We start from the raw sequence: 24,139 nt of genomic DNA, 5'->3' as shown, positions 1-24,139 counted from the left end.
CTCTGTCTCAAAAACAACAAAAACAAAAACCTGCAAGGATTATGTCACCCTCAGGAAAAAACACATGAGAAAAGTGGGGAGGTGTGAAGACTGGACTCCGTACCCCCCGCAGAGACGCCCAGCAAACATTTGTTGATTGAAGACATGAACGCATCTTTCCTAAGGAAATTGTCCCACATATGAGAAAAGCAAAATCCCCTTCACAGATAAGCACAGAAGTACATTACAATACGCTTAGCTAAGATTGAAAGAAAAGAGCACGAACTGGGGAGGGTGGAACGAGGCAGCGCTTTGCTTTCTGTCATTCCCAAATTTCAGCAATGTGCCCAGATATACTTTTTTAATTAAAAAATGTTCAAGGAACTGGGGACTTGGGAATGGGTGGTGCCAGAAGACTGGGCTCAGTTCTCTCCTTGCAGAAAATCAATGAAATTGCCAGGGCACGGTGGCTCACGCCTGTAATCCCAGCACTTTGGCAGCCCAAGGTGGGTGGATCATGAGGTCAGGAGTTCAAGACCAGCCTGGCCAACATGGCGAAACCCCATCTCTACCAAAAATACAAAAATTAGCCAGGTGTGGTGGTGTGCACCCATAATCCCAGCTACTCAGGAGGCTGAGGCAGGAGAATCGCTTGAACCCGGGAGACAGAGGCTGCAGTGAATGGAGATTACACCACTGCACTCGAGCTCAAAACAAAGACTCTGTTTCAAAAAACAGAAAAGAAAAAACAAAGTCAATTAAATTAAGAAAGTATACTTTGGGAGGCCGAGATGGGCGGATCACCTGAGGTCAGGAGTTCGAGACTAGCCTGGCCAACATGGTGAAACCCTGTCTCTACTAAAAATACCAAAAAATTAGCCGGGCATGGCAGCGGGGGCCTGTAATCCCAGCTACTTGGGAGGCTGAGGCAGGAGAATTGCTTGAACCCAGGAGGTAGAGGTAGCGGTGAGCCGAGATCGCGCCACTGCACTCCAGCCTGGGCGATAAGAGCAAAACTCCGTCTTTCTCTCACACACACACAAAGAAAAAGAAAGTAACTGAGATCCCACAAGTGCTGACTGAAATGCAAAAGACTGGGGTCCCCCCCGGGGGCAACACCATCAAGATGGAGTCCCTTCAGCCCTCCAGCCTCCCCCAGGACACTCAGCCCTACATCCAGGCTGCCCTGCCCAGGCCTAAGGTGGTGCCAGGAGGGCCCAGGGGAAACCTGGGATTGGTCATTTCTGGACACAACTAGATACAAAACTATGTGTTTTAACGTCTATAAACAGCAGAGCCCCACCTGCCAGCTTCTGCAGAGGGAAGAAGAAAAGAGAATTTTTGGAACAAAGTTAAGTGGTAAAATCTCAGGCAGAAGCTAAAGGGAAGGGCCCTGGCAAGGAGTGAGCACGTGGGACTGGGCACTCACCGGATGGCTTTCAGGCTCCGTTCGATGGCCTCTGGGGGGATCAGGCTGGAGGCCGCATAGTGGATCTTGTGGGGCAGGCAGAAGCTCACCTCCAGCCAGCTGTTGATGTGAAGCCGAACCACACCTGACGTGCACAGGCTGCAGAGAGTGGGTACTGTTACCCCTTCACACAAACTTTCCAACCATGCACACAGATCAGAAAACACCCTGCTCAATGGTGCTGATTCCCCTGCTGTTGAGAGGAAACTGCAGGCGGAGACCTGGGCAGGAGCGCATCTCTTAAGATCACATTATGTTTAAGAAAAGAAAATATGGGGGCCGGGCACGGTGGCTCACACCTGTAATCCCAGCACTTTGGGAGGCCGAGGTGGGTGGATCATGAGGTCAGCAGTTCGAGACCAGACTGGCCAACATGGTGAAATCCTGTCTCTACTAAAAATACAAACATCAGCCAGGGATGGTGGCACACACCTGTAGTCCCAGCTACTCGGGAGGCTGAGGCAGGAGAATCGCTTGAATCCAGGAGGCAGAGGTTGCAGTGAGCTGAGATCGTGCCACTGCACTCCAACCTGAGCAACAAGGCAAGACTGTCTCAAAAAAAAAAAAAAAAAAAAGAAGAAGCAGAAGAAGAAAGAAGAAATATATTTCTGGCTAGTCCTGGAATCTGTAGTCCAACCTGACTGCCAGGGCTTGAGAGAAGCCGTAGCCCTGTCCCAGAGACTCAGTGTACTAGAGGCACTCTAACTCAGGCCCCTGCCCGTCCAGACCCCTGACAGACACCCAACACCCAGAATACATCCTCCCTGTGAACGGGCCTGCCCTGCACACCTTATGAAGACCCAGTCACAAGTGCACGTCCAGGCAGAGCAGTGGCTGTCTCAGAGGGAGAGGAGGGCAGGGAAGGAGTGCCAAGTCCCCCGAGAGTGTTCCAGTGCTGAGAAGCACACAGTGCCCACCTCCCTGCACTCTGCAGATGCCCACAGCACCCCAGTTCCAGTGCATGTGGATACCAAGTGATCACCACAAGCCAACCGTCCTAGCCAGCCCCAACACTTCATTACCACGGAAACCCCTCACTCCACATTCTATCCGTAATGGCAACTTGGTTCTTTCAGGTCCCAACGCTTGCTCAGGCCACACATAGCAACAGCATCCCAAATTCCTTACTTCTTTCACAATCCACTTTAAACCATCAGCAAATCCCGTCCGCTCCACCTGCAGGGATGTCCAAAATTCAGGCCTTTTCAGCACCACCAGGCCCAAGACACCCAGAGCACTGGCCCCTCTGCCTACCCCTCCCCACACTCCCACCTGGACAGTCCCCGCCGTGGGCCTGCAACACCTACATTCCTGTGACCTCACCTCCGGTGCCCAGTCACTCAGGTCCAGCTGTGCTCAGGGCCCTGGCATTTGCCCTTGCCCACGAACTCTCTGCAGACACCAAGGCTGCTTTACTCCATCGGTCTCCACTCAAGTGTCACATTCTCCGTGAAGCCATCCCTGAGTCCAAGCCCACTGGCACTCCAACCCCTGACCTGCTGCCTGATGCTGTCTCCCCAGCCAGAACTCACTCCTGAGGAGGGGTTTGTGGGTTTCATTCTCTGCTCTCTACACACTGTAAAATGTGTCGGGCATGCAGGCACAGAGCTGCATTTCCTGAATGAAGTCAAGGAACACACTGCCCTCCCTGTGTGCACTGTCTTTCCTAGGAAGCCCTGCCCCACGAACGGGCTCCACATTGGGGATGCGGCCCACGTCATCCCCTCGGGGAACCACACAAAACAAGGAAGGAGTTGTTTTCGCCAGGAGCTTCTAAAACTCCCTGATGGAGAAACCAAGGCCCCCACCCTGCTCCACCGCTCACCACAAAGCCCCTGTGCCTTAAATAAGAGCCAATAGCACTTGTTCTATGACACAGAGGAGATGAAACTGCTCGAGCAAAGCTGTCTGCAGCTGGCCTCACCGCATCCCTGGGGGCTCCAGGCACCAGGGGTGGGATCTCCACCGACTCTTGCCAAGGCCTGGCCACTCGAAGTAGCCGGCACCTTCCTTGTGTCCTGCACAGGGAACACGGCCTGTAAAGCCTCACAGTGACACCAGTTCTAAAATAGAAGCAAAACACACACAAGTTCTTCTCCAAACTGCCCACTTCTACGGCACCTCCCCCCATCATGTTTCCTCTGTTCACTGCCCCACCACCCAGGAGAGCAGCCAACTGGTGCTTTTCCCATCACCCCCTGACCCTATTCCGCTATTCTCAGCTCCCAGTTGGCAGGACAGACCAACACACTCACATCCGGCTAAGTCCGGGAGGCTTGGCCAGACTTCTGGCTGCCCCAGGCCAGAAAGTACAAACGGCCCCTCCAGCGTCTCTCAGGACACATCAATATGGGTGCTGAGAGACCACCACAGCCCCAAGGTCCCAGAGGAGGGTACCAGTCTCAGCTTCTTCCAGAACTGCATGCTAACCAAGTATGTCAGAGCAGACAGAGGCTCCCAGAACCTTACCTCTCTTTGGTCAGGGTCTTTGCAGGGTGAAAAACTCTTATCAAACCCTGAGAAATGTCCCAGCCTCTAAGGAATTAAAGATCATACCAGGAGAGATTTGTCCAGGGGATCCAGGTTAGTTACTCAACTTGAGTGAGCATTAGTTAGGATCTTGGCATCTGTATGCAACAGGGAAGAAAGCACAAACAAGAGGTGGCCCCATGCACTGTTCTGTCACCATCCGGGTCAGAAAGGAGGGCCACTGGAAATAAACGGCCTATTTTTTTTTTCTTTCTTCTGAGACAGGGTCTCACTGTTGCTCAGGCTGGAGTGCAGTGGTGCCATCTCCGCTCACTGTAGCCTCGATCTCCCGCGCTCAAGACAAACTCCCAGGTAGCTGGGACTACAGACATGTACCACCATGCCCGGGTTTTTTTTTTTTTTTTTTTTAAGAGACGGGGTCTCACTATGTGGTCCAGGAGGCTGGTCTCAAACTCCTGGGCACCTTGGCTTTTCAAAGTGCTGAGATTACAGGCATGAGCCACTGCCCCCACCCAAGGCCTTTCTGTTTCTGTCCTATTTAGGATGCAGCTCAAAGTGGCTGTTGGGACACCACAGAATCAGAATACTGAGGCTCCTATGGTTTCAAAGGTAGCTGTCCTTGCTCCGCCTAGGAGCACAGTAAGGCCTATGACAAGTGCTGTGGCTTAGGTACTTGGAGTGCAGCAGGGAAGAAAACAAACTTGGCTGCTCTGCACGTTGGGGGCTTCATTTGGTGGCATCAAGACAGACCCGTAGGCCGGGCACAGTGGCTCACGCCTGTAATCCCAGCAGTTCGGGAGGCCGAGGCGGGCAGATCACGAGGTCAGGAGATCAAGACTATCCTGGCTAACACGGTGAAACCCCATCTCTACTAAAAATACAAAAAAATTAGCCGGGCGTGGTGGCAGGCGCCTGTAGTCCCAGCTACTCAGGAGGCTGAGTCAGGAGAATGGCGTGAACCCAGGAGGCGGAGCTTGCAGTGAGCCGAGATCGCACCACTGCACTCCAGCCTGGGCGACAGAGTGAGACTCTGCCTCAAAAAAGAAAAAAAAAAAAAAAAAAGACAGACACATAATTGGCCGGGCGCGGCAGCTCACGCCTGTAATCCCAAAACCTGGGAGTCCAGGTGGGCGGATCACTTGAGGTCAGGAGTTCAAGACCAGCCTGGCCAACATGGTGAAACCCTGTCTCTACTAAAAATACAAAAATTAGGCCGGGCGCGGTGGCTCACACCTGTAATCCCAACACTTTGGGAGGCTGAGGCGGGCGGATCACCTGAGGTCAGGAGTTCCAGACCAGACTGACCAACAGGGAGAAACCCCGTCTCTACTAAAAGTACAAAATTAGCTGGGTGTGGTGGCGCATGCCTGTAATCCCAGCTACTCAGGAGGCTGAGACAGGATAATCACTTGAAGCCGGGAGGCAGAGGTAGAAGTGGAGGTTGCAGTGAGCTGAGATCGTGCCATTGCACTCCAGCCTGGGCAACAAGAGTGCAACTCCATCTAAAAAAAAAAAAAAAAATTAGCCGGGTATAGTGGCAGGCACCTGTAATCCCAGCTGCTTCGGAGGCTGAGGCAGGAGAATCACTTTAACCTGGGAGGCGGAGGTTGCAGTGAGCTGAGATCACACCACTGCACTCCAGCCTGGGTGACAGAGCAAGACTGTGTCTCAAAAAAAAATTGAAATTAAAATTTTTTAGAAAGACACATTGGCTATGTGCGATGGCTCACTGAGCCTGTAATCCCAGCACTTTGGGAGGCCGAGACAGGTGGATCACCTGAGGTCGGGAGTTTGAGACCAGCGTGACCAACATGGAAAAACCGCATCTCTACTAAAAATACAAAATTAGCCAGGTGTGGTGGTGCATTCCTGTAATCCCAGCTACTCAGGAGGCTAAGGCAAGAAAACCGCTCAAACCTGGGAGGCAGAGGTTGCAGTGAGCCGAGATCGTGCCATTGCACTCCAGCCTGGGCACAAGAGTAAAACTGCATCTCAAAAAAAAATTAGCCAGGTGTGGTAGCAGGCACCTGTAATCCCAGTTACTTGGGACGCTGAGGCAGGAGAATCACTTGAACCCAGGAGGCAGAGGTTCCAGTGAGCCGAGATTGTGCCATTGCACTCAAGCCTGGGTGACAGAGCGAGACCCTGTCTCAAAAAAAATTGAAATTAAAGTTTTTTAAAAAGACACATAATTGTAATCAAATTGTATGGAGCATTAGAAACTGGAGAGAGTTATAGGAAAAGGAACAGGGGCTTGGAACACACCTCATGGAAAGCCAGGAACAAGTGCCAGCTATGGGTATGAAGAAATGAGGGCAAGAGGGAGAACACATCAAGGTTCTTCTAGTGACTTCCCAGCTTGGTCATCTCTGCTGCCCTCACCAGGTCAGCTGTCCTTGGAGCTGCAGTCATTTGGTCTGTTTTGTACACTGGCATGGGGCCCTCTCCTCTGGCAGAGACACGCGATGTTGGTTCCTCTAATTTCCACGTGGACTTTACTCCATTTTCCCAGGCATCAGCTCACCCACCTGCTGCTTTCTCCCTCAGAGCACTCTGCACTGAGGCTGGTGCTTCTTTATGAACGAACCCAGCTCCCTACAGCAGTGACAAGTGCTGCCACCAGGAGTGCCCCAAGGGCCATGGGCAGACCTGGGCAAATTCCCTAAACATGTCAGAGGGACAACTGCTCTGGAAATGTGCCGGCCCAGCCTCCAGCGTGTAAATCCCCCACAGCAAGAGGGTAAACCAGGAGCTGCACTAAAGTCTGTTAAGAGGAGGGAAGAGAAAGGTTTGCCCCTGTTTTTAAGTCTACAGCTTTAAGACAAGAGCGCTCAGCAAAAGTAGGGTTTGGGCCCTGAAAGGTTTCCTGCCGAGCTTACACTTCTGTTTGCAAGGTGTTTAATGGTTTGGTCTGAAAACACTCTGGAGGAAAACACTGTCCTCCTCAAGGCTTATCCAGCCCCTCACACAGCTCTGGGCCAGCCAAGAGGGCCCAGCCCAGTCTGTGACAGGAGATAGGTGCCCCAACCAAAGCCCTGCATCCTGACAATGACTGTGCAAAAGGGAATGGCTGGCTTCAAACACACTCTCGCCGTTTATCTCCAAGATAGCAATGTGCACACACTTATTCTAGTCCCCTCAGCTTTTAGCCTCTGAGAAAGTATCCATTCCTAACCTTAGAACTGGACAGGACCTCTGAAGCTATCCCACACACCTCTGCATCCTCTGGTCCCACGGATGGGCCCAGCTTCCTACTCTACGTAGTGGGATGCTGCATAACCCGAAAGATCTATGTGGGTTCCAAACAGCCTGCCTTGAAATTTCAAACAAAAGTTTATATACAGGTTCGTTTTTATGGAAAATTCTCAGGATATTCACAGAGGGTCCAGGGGACCAACCCTGCTCTCAACACTTCGCAATGCAAGGCTCTGCACCAAGTACCACCTACCCAGCCACACCCTGGACAGCGCTCCCCACCACAGGTCCTGTTAACTAGGAGAACCATTCAGCAAATCACTTCTTCACACTCCATGAATCTACACTGCTGTTATTCCCACCCACACATTCCATCGACCCCTAGTGGATAAGCTGTGCTCCTCCACAGGCTGAGTGTAGGGGCTATGTTGGCAGAAAGTAAAGAGACATCCCTGCCCTCCTGGGAGACACAACTCAATGGTCATATGAATGAGTGACATGCTGCCACTGAGGCCACTGGGCTCCACAGGGAGACACAAGTGCTAGGTCTGGCACAGGTGTTGGGGTGGCCTCCTGAGAGAGTCACATTCCCAGACTACATTCACAGACGTTAGGTCCTGCAGGACAGGGCCACCAGGCTATTCAGCCACACCATAACCCCAGCTCTAATTAAAACAGCAACTGGGGACTGGGCGCGGTGGCTCATGCCTATAGTCCTGGCACTTTGGGAGGCCGAGGTTGGCGGATCACGAGGTCAGGAGTTCAAGACCAGCCTGGCCAACATGCAGAAACCCCATCTCTACTAAAAATACAAAAATTAGCCGGGCGTGGTGGCAGGCGCCTGTAATCCCAGCTGCTCAGGAGGCTGAGGCTGGAGAATCGCTTGAGCCTGGGAGAGAGAGGTTGCAGTGAACCAAGATCGTGCCATTGCACTCCAGCCTGGGTGACAAAGCAAGACTCCGTCTCAAATAAATAAATAAATATAGCAACTGGGGGCCAGGCATGGTGGCTCATGCCTATAATCCCAGCACTTTGGGAGGCTAAGGCGGGTAGATTGCTTGAGTCCTGGAATTCAAGATCAGCCAGGGCAACATGGCAAAATCCCATTTCCACAAAAAAATAAAAAAACTAATCAGAAGTGGTGGCACGCGCCTATAGTCCCAGCTACTCGGGAGGCTGAGATGGGAGGATCACCTGAGCCTGGGGGGCAGATGTTGCAGTGAGCCAAGATTGCGCTCCAACCTGCCTGGCAACAGAGTGAGACCCTGTCTTAAATAAAAAAAAAAAAAAGAAGGAACCAGGAACAATTTCTTTGAAAAATCACACCCCAATCTCCAACCTCATTAAGTCTCACAGCTTCTGGTCTTTCAGTTCTGTTCTGAGATTTTCCCAGATCTGGCAGTAAGTCACCATCAGGAGAAAGGGGGCTCTGTATCCTGTGTCACCTGATCAGTAATGGAAACTCAATCTCCTCTTCTTAGTGCAGAAGAGTGAGCAGCAGCAGACCAGACCCTCAAGGCCAACCATGGACCTGATGGGATGAGGACACAGGAGAGGCCACAGCCCAGAGGGGCTCCTGGATGGCTGCAGAGCCATGCCAGTGCCAGACAAGGATAGGGTACAGGGAGAATACTACTGCCTGGACCCCGCCAGAGAAACATAGCTCCCAGCATCCCTGGGATGAACAACAGCTTAGGAGCCTTTTTCACCAAAACTCAGATTCCTGTCCTCCTTTAATATCCACTAGGTGGCGCTGAGTTGCCTCAAGTTCTGAGCGACTCTGTAGCCCGCAGATCACACAACAGGCAGTCCAAGGTTTTGTCTCCTTTCAACTTTCCAGCACAATTCAAACCTAAGAAATCATAGTCCATTCTTCCTTTAGAAATATATGGCCGGGTGCGGTGGCTCAAGCCTGTAATCCCAGCACTTTGGGAGGCCGAGACGGGCGGATCACGAGGTCAGGAGATCGAGACCATCCTGGCTAACATGGTGAAACCCCGTCTCTACTAAAAAATACAAAAAACTAGCCGGGCGAGGTGGCGGCGCCTGTAGTCCCAGCTACTCCGGAGGCTGAGGCAGGAGAATGGCGTAAACCTGGGAGGCGGAGCTTGCAGTGAGCAGAGATCCGGCCACTGCACTCCAGCCTGGGTGACAGAGCGAGACTCCGTCTCAAAAAAAAAAAAAAAAAGAAATACAGTCAATGGGCTGGGCACAGTGGCTCACACCTGTAATCCCAACAGACCAGCCTGGCCAATATGGTGAAACCCCATGTCTACGAAAAATACAAAAACTAGCCGGGCGTGGTGGTGCGCACCTGTAGTCCCAGCTACTCAGGAAGCTGAGGCAGAAGAATGCACTCCAGCCAGGGCGACAGAGGGATATTCCATCTCAAAAAAAAAGAGAAAAGAAATATAGTCAATGGTTTGGCTTTTATTTATACACATTTTTAAGAGACAGGGTCTCACCATGTTGCTGGAGCTGGAGTACAGTGGCTATTCATTCAGACACCAGCACACAGCACTACAAGCTCGAACTCCTGGGCTCAAGTGATGGCCTCGACTGTGAGATGGGACTCCAGGAACACACCACCACAGCAGCTTGGTTTTTATTTTAATTCCAAGTTAGCCTGATTTTTGCTTGTAATCTAATCCTAGTTGAGGCATACACTCAGAATAAGGGAACAATTTCCAAGAAAGAGATTGGATACTAGGCAATTAAAGACCAGAGGGTAGTAATTTCTCAACAGAGAAAACATTAGTGTGGTAACAATGAATAAAAGACACGGTCAGACTACACGACCACAAAGGTCCCATTTTCCAACATAGAAGGGGCCAGAAAACAAAGTAATCACCTGGCAAGGGCTGATGTTCTCTCACACCCGGGGAGGCTCAGTCCCCAGGGTCACCAAGAGACAAACAAATGCTAGTTGTAACTTATATCACAAAAGGCAAATCACTCTCTTATATTTAAGGACTTATATTTCCCAATAGAAGAATGAACAAGGGATCTGAGCAGCGAGTTCACAGCTAAGGCAGGCGGTTCAAACATGTGAAGAGATGCATCAATGCATTACAGTAGAGCTACACAGAGATACCATTCCCCACCTATTATACCGGTTAAGATCCACAATTTCACGAGACTCGATGTTGGCAAAGCTTGGGGGAAGAGGCATCTCATGTGTTGCTGGTGGGAGTGTAGACAGAGGTACAAACCCCTAAGAAGGAAACCCAGCATTACAAATGCCATTTTCCCCGTTCGTAGTGCCTTTAGGAATTTACCTTATAGATACAGAGGCGCACATACAAAATAACACAGGTAAATGGTTAGCACTGGAAGGCTGCAACAAACTCAATGAGGGGGGCAGTTGCAGCTCACTAGGCAACCAAAAAAAGAATTAAAAAGTATTTTTTAAATTTTTTTTAAATTTTACTTTAAAAATTTTTATTATTACTATTATTTTTGAGACAAAGTCTAGCTCTGTCACCCAGTGCTATGGAGTGCGGTGGCTCAATCTCAGTTCACTGCAACCTCTACCTCCCGGATTCAAGCAATTCTTCTGCCTCAACCTCCTGAGTAGCTGGGACTACAGGCGTGTGCCACCACGCCTGGCTAATTTTTTGTATTTTTAGTAGAGATGGGGTTTCACCATGTTGGCCAGGCTGGTCTCGAACTCCTGACCTCATGATCCACCCGCCTTGGCCTCCCAAAGCGCTGGGATGACAGGCGTGAGCCACCGTGCCCGGCCTTTTTTTTTATTTTTGATATGCGGTCTTGCTCTGTTGCCGGGGCCAGAGTACATGGTACAACCATGGCTCACCATTATCTTGATTTCCCAGGCTGAAGTGACCCTCCCACCTCAGCCTCCTGAGTAGCTAAAACTACACTCGTGCCACCACACTCACATATTTTTTTTTAATTTTTTGTAGAAATGGAATCTCACATTGTTGCTCAGGCTGATCTTGAACTTCTGACCTCAAGCAATCCGCCCACCCCAGCCTCCCAAAGTGCTGGGATTACAGGCGCGAGTCACCGCGCCTGGCCTGCTTGTCCACATTTAATAAAGGTGATGTTCAGCCAATATAATCAGAACAATTGTGAGGTTTTCATGGTATCCTCAAGGCTTGCTGCCCTCACACAGTCAGTGTCGCAAATCCCAACTCTCTCAGAGCCAGGAAGAGACAGCTGGCTCCAGCCCCACCCACCGAGCCTCAATTTCCTCATGAGTGACTGGAGTCAGTGACACCCACCAAGTGAAGGCGGGCCCAGAACTTGGTGTTGTGTCATGCTCAGTAAAATGTCATTTTGCAGCTGTGTGATTTGAAAACACTTTCAGACTCTCATGTCTAACTTCAGGCTCGTTTTCTGTTTTAAGAGGAGTCTGGAGGTGGTGGTTCCAGCAGACAGAGTGTGTGCTACTCGGCAAAGGGGCTGGCATTTAAAAAAAACGGCCACGAGCCAGGCACGATGGCTCACACCTGTAATCCCAGCACTTTGTTTGGGAGGCTGAGGCGGGCTGTCATACCTGAGGTCGGGAGTTCGAGACCAGCCTGACCAACATGCAGAAACCCTGTCTCTACTAAAAATACAAAATTAGCTGGCTGTGGTGGCACATGCCTGTAATCCCAGCTACTGGAGAGGCTGAGGCAGGAGAATCTCTTGAACCCGGGAGGCGGAGGTTGCTGTGAGCTGAGATCACACCATTGCACTCCAGCCTGGGCAACAAGAGCAAAACTCCGTCTCGAAAAAAATAAACAGAAATAGAAGGAAAAAATAAATTAAAAAACGGCCACCAAGGTCACTTCTTTCAAGAGCAGCCACATGACCATCCCTTCCCAGTGCTCTCCGGCCCTAACCTCAGGGAACTCTGATGCTCATACCCCAGGAGAATAGTGGTCAGTACCGGGGAGCCTTACATGTTGACACTGCTCCTCAGGCCCCGGCAGCCTGGCCCAGAAGAAGGATGTTAATAAGCACACCCACCTGTCTTACCTGTCGTAAGCTTCCTTGAGGTCCCTGGCCAGCTTGCACTTGGGCAGGATGTGATGGAATGGGGACTGAGGACCTTCATTTCCTACAAGAATCACAACACAAGATTTACAGCTCCCAAAGCAAGGAAACTTTTTGTTTTTGTTTTTGTTTTGTTTTGTTTTGTTTTTGAGAAAGAGTCTTGCTCTGTCGCCCAGGCTGGAGTGCAGTGGCCGGATCTCAGCTCACTGCAAGCTCCGCCTCCCGGGTTTACGCCATTCTCCTGCCTCAGCCTCCCGAGTAGCTGGGACTACAGGCGCCCGCCACCTCGCCTGGCTACTTTTTTTGTATTTTTAGTAGAGACGGGGTTTCACCGTGGTAGCCAGGATGGTCTTGATCTCCTGACCTCATGATCCGCCCGTCTCGGCCTCCCAAAGTGTTTTTGTTTTTGAGACAGAGTTTCACTCTTTTTTGCCCAGGCTGGAGTACAATGGCACAATCTCGGCTCACTGCAACCTCTGCCTCCCGGGTTCAAGCAATTCTTCTGCCTCAGCCTCCCAAGTAGCTGGGACTACAGGCGCCTGCCACCACGCCCAGCTAATTTTGTATTTTTTACTAGAGATGGGGTTTCACTATGTTGTCCAGGCTGGTCTCGAACTCCTGACCTCAGCTGATCCGCCCACCTCAGCCTCCTAAAGTGCTGGGATTACAGGCATGAGCCAGCGTGCCCGGCCTTTTTTTTTTTTTTTGAGACAGGGTCTCACTCTGTCACCTGAGCTGCTGTGCAATGGTGTGATCATAGCTAACTTCTGTCTCAATTTCCCAACCTCAAGCGATACTCCCACCTAGTTGGGACCACACGCATGTACCACTAGACCTGCTAATTTTTTTTTATTTTTATTTTTTGAGATGGAGTTTTACTTTTGTTGCCCAGGATAGATTGCAATGGTGTGATCTCAGCTCACTGCAACCTCCGCCTCCTGGGTTCAAGCAATTCTCCTTCCTCAGCCTCCCAAGTAGCTGGGATTACAGGTGCCCACCACCATGCCTGACTAATTTTCTTGTATTTTTAGTAGAGACAGGTATTCACGATGGCCAGGCTGGTCTCGAACTCCCGTCCTCAAGTGATCCACCCACCTGGGCCTCCCAAACTGCTGGGATTATAAGCATGAGCCACCACACCTGCCCTAGACCTGCTGATTTTCAAATTTTTTGTAGAGATGGAGTCTCGCTATGTGGCCCAGGCTGGTCTCAAACTCCTGGGCTCAAGTGATCCTCCCATCTCGGCCTCCCAAAGTGCTGGGATTACAGGTGTGAGCTACCACGTCTAGCCAAAAAGTCTTTTATTCATCCTTTTTCATAAATTTCTAACAAAATATATGCAGACTTAAAATTTTACTTCCTGTGATAAAGTCACAGACTCTAAAAAGACAATGTTTAAAAAAACAAAACTTTTGGATCGGTATTATGATAATTATAATTAGTACACAATTGGCCAAAACAGAAACATATTATAAATTTTGACAGATAATTGTCAAACATAAAAAGTTTTTTTTTTTTTTTTTGTTTTTTGAGACAGGGTCTCACTCTGTCACCCTTGCTGGAATGCAGTGGTGCAATCTCAGCTCACTGCAACCTCCGCCTCCCAGGGCTCAGGTCATTCTCCCACCTCAGCATCCCGAGTAGCTAGAACTCTGGTCACACATGACTGTGCCTGGCTAATTTTTGGGGTTTTTTTGGTAGAAGCAGGATTTCACCATGTTCCCCACACTGATCCTGAATTCCTAAGCTCAAGCAATCTACCCGCCTCAGCCTCCCTAAGTGCTGGGATTACAGGCACGAGCCACCACACCCAGCTACAAGTAAATTTTTACTGAAAATGCACTTGAGTCAGAGAGGCTGTTCTTTTATTGTTTATTCATGTCAATAGCTACTTTTTTTTTTTTTTTTTTTGAGACAGAGTCTCGCTCTGTCGCCCAGCTGGAGTGCAGTGGCCGGATCTCAGCTCACTGCAAGCTCCACCTCCCGGGTTCACGCCATTCTCCTGCCTCAGCCTCCCGAGGAGCTGGGACTACAGGCGCCCGCCTCCTCACCCGGCTAGTTTTTTGTATTTTTTAGTAGAGACGGGGTTTCACCGCGTTAGCCAGGATGTTCTCGATCTCCTGACCTCGCGATCCACCTGTCTCGGCCTCCCAAAGTGCTGGGATTACAGGCTTGAGCCACCGCGCCTGGCCACAATAGCTACTTTTACTTATTACTACAACAACTAGGTCTGACTTTAGTTTTGTCCTAATTCTCTCTTTTGTTGTAGATGTGCTTGCCAAAGAAAATGGAGATGGAGAGTTTGTTACAGGTGTCCCTCTGTTTTGAAATCTTTACAGTAGGCCAAAAAACACTCAATATTCTATCTGCAAACGTTATTTTTAATAACTGGTTAGTTGATAACCCAGTTAGGTCCTCCTTCAATCTGGCTGAAAGCAAAGAACTGGAAACTGTCCATCTCACCAGCTGGGTATTTCCAACGCCCTCTCCTGTCCGGGGAGTAAACACTTTCTCCAACATGTCCAACAGGGCCAGGGCGAGGCAGAGCTGCCTGACCTATGTGAACGGTGATCATGCAGCAGTGTGTGGAAAGAAAGAACATTTCTGGTCGGGACATCTATTTCAGTACATCCATCCAGGAAAGTTCATCTACAAATGCGCCCCTTGGGAGTCTTCCTGTGCCCCCCCAGGCACAACTGGTCCAGTGAGAAGATCATGTATCTTCTCTGAGCTTTAGTTTCCACATCTGCAAAATGGGGATGATCATGGACCCTGCCTTGCAAAGCTGTTGTGAGGACTTCATTTTCAATGCCCAGCTCACCAAAAGCTGATGCTTGCAAGCTTCTGACTGCTCTGCTGGTGTTGGGGTGGGTGAGGCCCCACCAACATGTGCACCATTAACACTGAATGACAGCCCCTCTACAGAGGTCTGCACTGCAGAGAGGCCACCAGCCAGCCCAGACACATGCCCATCACGCCCTGCTGCACTCACCATCAGCCATGGCGGACACCTCATCCTGGAGCGCCAGGATCAGCTTGGCCTCCCGGGTGAGGTACTGGCAGCGGCGCTCCTCATGCTGCAGCACGGTGGCGATGCGACGGGACAGGTTATGCAGACAGTTTATCACTGATGGGTCTGCGTTGGCCTGCGGGAGAGAGACCATACACAGACTCAAACGTATGCACAGGGACACAGTTGGACAGTTTAAATGGAGCTAATATGTGTACACAGCAAAATCTCAAACCATGAAAGAAAGCATCTCTACTCCTTTCCCCCAGGCTCCTTTGCAGAGGCCACTGCTGCTCATTTCCTGAGTCCCCTCCAGGGCCCATCCACAGAAATGCTGGCTGCCAGCCCCCATGCTCTATTCCTGGGAGTGGCTGCCTGAATAGTAGCAGAGATGGCTCTGGAAATGTTGCTCTTAAGAAAGACCAATGCTGCCTCCCTCACAAAGGACTGAATGGAAGACATTAGTGAGCCATGTCACAAACTAGGAATAGAGCCTGCCCTGAGCAAAGACCCTGGTAGCGTCTGTGGTCACCACTGTACTGCTGACTATTGGTAGGCAGAACTAGTCTACAATGTGTAAGAATGCAGTCACAACAGGCCACATTACTACAGGGACACACGGTACAAAAACAGAGGTGCCAGGCCAATTGTTCACTGAATACTTTTGGTCCTCAAGGATGCGAAGCTCTTCCCAGCAGAAGTGACACTGGTTAACAAGAAAACCAGCAGGCTCCAGGCCCACATCTCTGCCCCAGCACTCCTTCTGCAACCATGTTGACTGGGTCAAAGGACAGTGCAGGAGGCTCTCAGGAACAAGAGGGGCCCTCGCCCCTCTGGAACCTATCAGGCACCACAGTCAGCCAGGCAAGCACATCTGCCCAAGCCAAGGGTGGAGGCATGCAGCTCTGGGGATCTGTGAAAACATCCGAGGGAGCAGATAACTGGGCCAACCATGACTCAGTGCTTCTGGAGGCCAACAGGACTGCTGAATCATCCTGTGGGGGTGGAGATGGGACAAGGGAAAGGGGTGAATGGTACTGCTGATTACAACCTCTGGTGCTGCCTCCCCCTCCTGTTTATCTGAGAGGGAAGGCCATGCCCTAAGTGTTCACAGCCAGGGCCTCACCCAGACAGTAAATACTTTCTTCACCTGGAGCTGAAGAAATTCTCTATACTCTCATCAGATCCCATGTTCACAAACAGAACTCACACCTGGGTGGACTTACAACAAGACAGCATCCCTTGCCAGAGAAAGGACCGACTGGTGCTCCCATGAAGCACCAGTCCCATGAAGGCCTGCTCCTCCATGTCAAGGGCATCCCCTCAACACTGTTCCTGGAACCAGAGGGCTGACACATGGGGTATATACAATTGCCTCAAAACAAAATACCCATTTAGAAGAAGAATCTGTGTACAAATACTTCTATGAGCAAAGCAAGCAGGAGGAGAATGATCCTGGATACGTGATTATTCAGCTGAGGCACAACACCGTCCATGAGTTGGATGTCCCGGGCCCATATGCTTGACCTTTCCAGACACACAAGGTGGTGCAGTCCCCAGTGACGCCCAATGACCTGCACTCCGTGCAAACCCAGCATGTCCGTTTGCAAAGGTCTGACACTGAGTGAGGGACATGCTGAGAAAGCTAACACCTAGGGTGTGCCAGCACTAATAGGAACTCTTAGAGACATCATATTTTCACCATACACAACATAAAGTGGCATGAAGTTTAAGGTATCATCCATGAGACCTTCTCATCCCCAAAACTTATACCCAAAGAGAACCAAGCCTTCAGAGTTAACTTCTAGTGTGCAGGAAATACAAGGACAGAGAGCAAGTCTGATTGCACAATGAGATGAATCCAAATGTGGAACGTTTGGTGGAACAAAGGAAGGGGAGACCTCTGGATTGGCAGCGACGTAAAGACACCACATGCACTAGCTGTGCGGGTTTGCATCCTGGTTCACAGTCCAGCTGCGAAAATGCTTTAGCAATCAGGAAAAGCTTCAATGGAGCCAGTACTAGGTGATGCCAACTTATTAAATTTTTTCAGATGTACAAAGGGTATCACGGCCAAAAATTAAGTGCCCGTGTTTTACACAGATACCTTCTGAAGTACGCAGGGATGACCAGACATACGGTCTGGGACTTGCCTTGAAATAGAGCGAGGGAAGGGAATATATGGAACCAGGGTATAAAGGCACCTGACACAGGCATATAAGGGTTATCAGTCTGCTTTCTCTAGTTAAGGGTTTAAAATTTTTCAAAGTAAAAAAAAAAAAAGGATACATATATATTTTTTAAGATAGGGTCTCACTCTGTTGCCCAAGCTGGGGTGCAGTGGCATGATCACTGCTCACTGCCACTTTGACCTTCCAGGCTCAGGTGATCCTCCCACTTCAGCCTCAAAAACAGCTGGGACTACAGGCACGCATCAACATGCCTGGCTAATTTTTGTATTTTTTGTAGAGACGGGATTTCGCTATGTTGCCCAGGCTGGTCTCAAACTCCTGGGCTCAAGGGATCCACCTACCTTGGCCTCCCGAAGTGCTGGGATTACAGGAGTGAGCCACTGTGCCTGGCCAAACGTGTATATTTTAAAAAGAAAGACTTGTCCACCCAAAAAATACAAACTCTTACACTATCCAAATTTCTCCCACTCGTCAACATCACGGCCAGCTGAAGCCCTAGACTATCTTGTTTCCTGTTGTTGTTTTTTTTTTTGAGATGGAGTTTCGCTGTTGTCACCCAGACTGGAGTGCAGTGGCGCGATCTTGCCTCACTGCAACCTCTGCCTCCCCGGTTCAAGCGATTCTACTGCCTCAGCCTCCCGAGTAGCTGGGATAACAGGCGTCCACCACCACACCTGGCTAATTTCATACTTTTTAGTAAAGACGGGGTATCTCCATGCTGGTCAGGCTGGTCTCAAACTCCTGACCTCAGGTGATCCGCCCACTTCGGCCTCCCAAAGTGCTGGGATTACAGGCGTGAGCCATTGTGCTCAGCTCCGGTTGCTTTTATCTGTCCATAATCAATCCATACTTCTCCAGGTTCTGGTCTGATCTCCATTTCTCATCCTCAATGGCAAGAGAATGGGCCAGTGTATAATAATCACCACATTGTTTAATCATTCCCCAAGTACTAGACACCACGATTATCTCCAGTTTAATTACTGTTATAAAAATCTTGATTCCTGCTGAGAACAAGCTGGAGGGAAATCTTTATGCAGTTGTAAAAGTTGCTTGTTTTCTTGATAATACTCCTAACAGTGGGATTGCTAGATCTAAGGGCATCACATGCTCTGCTGTCAAACACTATTGCCCAGAGATGAGGGCCTGCCTGCAGCATCCTGGGTGGGGCTGTGGCTGCTTCTCATTGACTGTCCCACAGGGGTTATCGGTGTTGACAGGTGGACAACATTTGTCATGGATTTTGTTTATTCATTTGCTTGTTTTTTGACTTAATTCATTTTTCTTTGTGACTCTTTATATTATGTAATTATGTAAGAAATATAAAGATACTATGAAAATGCAAATACTGGCCGGGCGCAGTGGCTCAAGCCTGTAATCCCAGCACTTTGGGAGGCTGAGACGGGCGGATCACAAGGTGAGGAGATCGAGACCATCCTGGCTAACACAGTGAAACCCCGTCTCTACTAAAAAGTACAAAAAAAACTAGCCGGGCAACGTGGTGGGCGCCTGTAGTCCCAGCTACTTGGGAGGCTGAGGCAGGAGAATGACGTGAATCCAGGAGGCGGAGCTTGCAGTGAGCTGAGATCCAGCCACTGCACCCCAGCCTGGGCGACAGAGTGAGACTCCGTCTCAAAAAAAAAAAAAGAAAGAAAAAGAAAATGCAACTACTACAAAAGTGTATCAAGCAGAAAGTGAAGAACTTCTCCCAGAACCCTATACCCCAGAAGCAATTAACAAATCATTTTGTTTTAATTTGTAGTTCCTTATTTACCAACAAGGCAGGCCTGTCTTAAAAATTAAGCTCCAGCTGGGTGTGGTGGCTCACACCTGGAATCCCAGCACTTTGGGTGGCCAAGGAGGGAAGATCGTTTGAGCCCAGGAGTTCAAGATCAGCCTGGGGAATAAGGTGAAAACTCATCTCTACAAAAAATACAAAAATCAGCAGGGGCCAGGCGCAGTGGGTCACGCCTGTAATCCCAACAGTCTGGGAGGCCAAGGTGGGAGGATCACCTGAGGTCAGGAGTTCAAGACCAGCCTGGCCAACATGGCAAGACCCCGTCTCTACTAAAAATACAAAAATTAGCTGGGCATGGTGGCGCATGCCTGTAATCCCAGCTTCTCGGGAGGCTGAGGCATTAGAGTCACTTGAGCCTGGGAGGCGGGGGTTGCACTGAGCCAAGATTGTGCTACCACACTCCAGCCTGGGTGACACAGTGAGATTCTGTCTCAAAAAATAATAATAATAATAACTGCTAATGGGTATGGGGTTTCCTTCTGGGGTGGTGAAAGTGTTCTAGATCTAGATAGTGGTGATGGTCATACAACATGAATGTACCAGATGCCACTAAAGCATAGACTTCAAAATGACAAATAGTGTTATGTGTATTTTACCAAAACAAAAAGTGGTAAACAATGAAGTGCAGTCTGCCTGCACCCCAGGAGGGCCAGCACCATGCCCATTGCAGTCCAAGCTCCGAGTCAATAACACGCTCGTAGGAAGAAAGAGCTGCTTCTCCCCAGCCCCACTCCCTGATCTTAACCATTTATAGAAACACTCACCCTCAGTGCAAACACCACATTAAAAAGAATCATAGTAGGTGCTTCCCTCTTCGGGGAAGGATCTGTTTTGGAGACCTGTAAAAGATGCATAATTCTAATTAATTGAGACGACTTTCTAAGGAGGAAAGCTGTTTGGAGCTATTCTACTTCAGGCATAGGAAAAGTCACCAGAATACGGCACCAAAGTCTTGGAAAAGCAATGAATGCCTTTGCTCTAGAGGCGTGCCTACTGCATGGACAGTCACAACTACGACAAGACTGGGAAGGTCAGTGCTCTGACCCCTCCACCCCTACAACCGCTAACAGAAGTGAGCTGACAATGCCCACAGGGGACAGGGATGGGATGGAGAGGGGCATAAATGGGTGGAGGACCCAGACCACACTCCCACTGCTGTCCCGTGTCCACCTGCATCCACCCAGGCTGTATCTGCTAAGTATGACGCATACTGAACAATTTAGGGACAAAACAATGTTCAGAGACAGCCAAGCCCTGAGCAGGGCCCAGGTGAGGCCGGTCAGCAAGTCCCAATCTCTGTACTCCCGGTTCTGGCATCCAGCCAGCTTCACAAGGACCAGGGCACTCAAGGGAAGCATTCCAAGGGGCAGGAGGGAACTCTTCAGAGCCAACTACAAGTTCTGCCACCAGGGGGAGCTGGGGCCCCAGGCCACCCTTGCACTCATCCCCTACCCCTGACTGCAACTCCTGTCTACAGGGTGTGACCGCAGGCAGGCTGCCAACTCTCCCCTCCATTACCTCCAGGTAGGGGACTGTGCCCCAGCTGTGGGGGCTGTGATGAGAAGGGAGGGTGAGGTCCAGGGGGCCAGGCACATCAACGGCCTCAGAAACTCCTTCCATGGAGGTTCACAAATAACACCACAGAACCTCACACAATTGCTGGATCTGTATAAATGTAGCTAAATCCTATGTTACGTGTTCTACCCTTCAGAATCTGAGTAATGCCATCACTGATCCTGCCTATATGCAGAGAGCTGACTGGCAGGCTCTGGTGTACAAGTTCCCTTCATCCTGCTAGCAAGATGAATTCCTCAGTGCTATGACACTGATTCATCAGAGAACACATAGAGAGGGTTTAGCAGAAAAACAAGTGCTAAATAATACTAATATTAGCTACTAGAGTGTCTTGTAATAACTAAGAGGAAATGCTTGCATCACATTGTAGAAAATTCAAGGGTTTGACAGATGCTAGTTAACTCATCTTGGCCTCCCCTGGAAACAGACATCCTATATATAAAGGGCAGGACCACAGTCAGTAGAGACCTAGAATGCAGACTGCAAAAGCTAGGGGCAGGGACTGAAGCACCTGTCTTCAGGGGCAAGAACACCTGTCTCTTTTTCCATTGGACTCTCAGGGTTTATGAAGATGCACAATTCATAGCAAGTGTCTAATCAGGTCTCCTGCCCAACCGTTACTTTCACCAGAGCTGGTGTCAGCCTCAGTTCTGAGCCCCTCAGAGCCAGAATGGACCACGCCTGCCAGCCCAGGGAGAGCCACATCTACCCAGAGGGTCTTTGTGTGCCCAGGGAGAACCCAACCTGCCCCGGGGAGAGTCCTATCTGCGCAGCGAGAGCCACACCTGCCCAGGGAGAGCCATACCTGCCCCAGAGCGTGCTGTAGCAGTGTTGGGTGCCCAACAAACCGCACGTTATCAATCTTCAGTTCAAATTTTTGGCCACACATTTCAGACTTGGTTGCCAAAATTGTTGCCAGAATAACATCTGAAAACCTTAAAATTTAAAAGAGGTAGAATAAAAATAAGTTAACAAAGTACCACAGCACCATGCCCTGCTGGCCCCAGAGCGGAAGGGTCTCAGTAAACTGCACCTTCATGGAGTTGCTCTGCCCCGACTGCTGATGAAAGCTACTAACAGTTGCCCTTCTGTAGCAATCCCAGAGGTTACGGATGTAAGATCACCAGAATTACAAGGGAAAAGGCATGAGAAGCACAGACTGAAGGCACATGCTGTCATTTTTTGGCATGCTCTATTAAATTCAGGAGAGAAGCAGTTGCAGTTTGCTTTCAAAGGGAGGATCAGCTGGAGCCGGCACTGCCCTGAGGAGCTGCTCTTTAAGGTTCACAGGCAGAGGGGGCCTCTCCCAATTATACTCAGGTTTGCTGGGCTGCACCTTCAACTCCCAGGACCCTGGCCCTTCAACCACAGAACCTCATGGAGGGCAAGGGGACGGTGCACAGGGAGGCGTGCAGAGCGCTGACTTCCTTCCTCATAGCGTGGCTGCCCAGCCATTCTCTTATCCCAAACACTTAATCTTCCCGGTTTTTATCACGGAAGAAACTTTGTGCAAGATGTGCAAGCCCACTGTGATCACAGCTATTTCCAAACGGCAGAAATACAGGGTTGTACAGGACTGGGTGCCATGGAAAAGTGGGAACAGCTGTGGTGTGGGAGCGAGGGCATCCCTTTTCAAGGTCATCTGTGCCCTTATGTCTCCTTACTGGCAATGGTGATGTCTCCTGCCTGGGGGGATCCGGATAAGGGAGCATCACCTGCAGGGGTGCTGTGGGTGGTGCTGACTCTTATCTTAGAGCCCAGGGCTCTGAAGGCTCTAGAAACACAAATGTACTACCTCTGATCTGGACCCAGAAGGGAGAGAAGTCCCAGGCATATCTCTCCACCCAGGAAAAATATTTCTAATATCTAGGTCAGGAGGATACACTATCTTGGGGAAGGCAGCTCTAGCCTCCCCGGGGCCATATTCTGCCCCTGGACAGGGAGACCCCCGAAGGTCCTAGAAGAGACCACTGAGGACAGACATTTTAGTGTGATCCCTGGTCATGCTTCTTCCCCAAGGCCCTCTTGGCGAAGGGGTGGGAGAGACTAACATAACTCCTCCATATTGTGATAAAAAAGGAAGGTCTGCTTTGAACTGCACTGTAGCTCAGCTCTGTAATAGCAAATGGCAAGTAGCTACAGGATTCCTTGCAAGTCTACCATGGGCTGTGGGGCTCACGCTGTTTTCCAGCCTTCCTCCTGCACTGGCACGACCCTCTAACCATCTGAAGTCACCCCAAACAAGCCCACAAACAAACCACATACGAGGGTTTGGTCAAACCTATTTGTGCCCTTTGGAAACAGCCTCTCAACCCAGTCAGGTTGCAGTTGGACCTTCTGAAATCAATCTCATTAGAGATACCCTGGGAAATCCAGGACTCACAGCCAAGTCCTCAGCAACCCACTGCAGGTCTCTCCTACAGAGATGGAGGATTCAAGTGCCTTACACCATAGGCATAATATGCTTTCTTCAAAAACCCTAAATGGCTCACCCTGTCCTATAACTCCCATCTGTGGGACATGGCAATGTTGAAGGAGAATTTGAGGTATTAAAACACCACCAAACGCTTCAGCTCTAGCAACTGACCCAGGGCCAACACCTCACATCCTATCTAAACAGTGCCCCTCCACTCTGCCACCAAGTGACTCAGGGGACACAGAGATAACAGAAAAATAACCACCACCACTCCAGAAAGGCCCCTTGCTCTGACAGCCCAAAATCTCCACTAAAAACTGCTGCTCTGTCATAAAGAGTCACAGCCATGTCTCAGCCTCAGTCCTCAAGCACCAGTCCAGGGACCAAATTTAGTTTCACTGTGAGATAGTTCCTGGGATTTTCAGAGGCAAGCAGTGGTAGCCCAATTCACATTTATAAATACCTAAACTTCAAGGTGCCCTCACAACAGCCAAATAAAAGGCTCTTTCCCTGCTAAAGGCCAGGGTCTGCAGAGTCAGCCAACTGGAAATCTGTGAGCTGAAGTAAAAAGTCACATTGGGCTGGGCACGGTAGTTCACGCCTGTAATCCCAGCACTTTGGGAGGCTGAAGCAGGTGGATCACCTGAAGTCAGGAGTTCGAGACCAGCCTGACCAACATGGTGAAACCCCGTCTCTACTAAAAATACAAAAATTAGCTGGGCGCAGTGGTGCATGCCTGTAGTCCCAGCTAGTCGGAAGGCTGAGGCAGGAAAATCGCTTGAACCTGGACAGCAGAGGTTGAAGTGAGCGGAGATGGTGCCACTGCACTCCAGCCTGGGTAACAGAGCAAAACTCCGTCTCAAAAAAAAAAAAAAAAAAGTCACATGGACTTAGTGGCTGTTCATGGAGCCCTCTGAGGCAGCCAGCAGGGTGGTAGTTGGCCACCCTGTTTATCTGAGCAAATCTGGCCCACAGAGAAATCTATTCCTCACACCTTAATATTACACACATA

General features: G+C 49.9%; 1 protein-coding gene across 5 annotated transcripts in view; it reads right to left on the bottom strand.

Annotated features, from left to right (window-relative positions):
* The window catches only part of NPRL3 (NPR3 like, GATOR1 complex subunit), a 63,643-nt gene that overhangs the window by 19,739 nt on the left and 19,765 nt on the right, over positions 1-24,139 (bottom strand). For all 5 annotated transcript variants that reach the window (XM_033236457.1, XM_033236460.1, XM_033236456.1 and 2 more), the window contains 5 exons: positions 21,517-21,646; positions 19,901-19,975; positions 15,132-15,285; positions 12,122-12,203; positions 1,409-1,546 (listed from right to left, as the gene is read on the bottom strand). In XM_033236457.1, coding sequence (XP_033092348.1) covers positions 1,409-1,546; positions 12,122-12,203; positions 15,132-15,285; positions 19,901-19,975; positions 21,517-21,646 — 579 coding nt within the window. The remainder of the gene's footprint in view (positions 1-1,408; positions 1,547-12,121; positions 12,204-15,131; positions 15,286-19,900; positions 19,976-21,516; positions 21,647-24,139) is intronic.

Source organism: Trachypithecus francoisi, unplaced genomic scaffold (genome assembly GCF_009764315.1).
Source record: "Trachypithecus francoisi isolate TF-2019V2 unplaced genomic scaffold, Tfra_2.0 Lachesis_group15, whole genome shotgun sequence".
Lineage (NCBI taxonomy): Eukaryota > Metazoa > Chordata > Mammalia > Primates > Cercopithecidae > Trachypithecus > Trachypithecus francoisi.
Note: the sequence above shows the minus strand (reverse complement) of the source record. Positions and strands in the feature narration are given on the sequence as shown.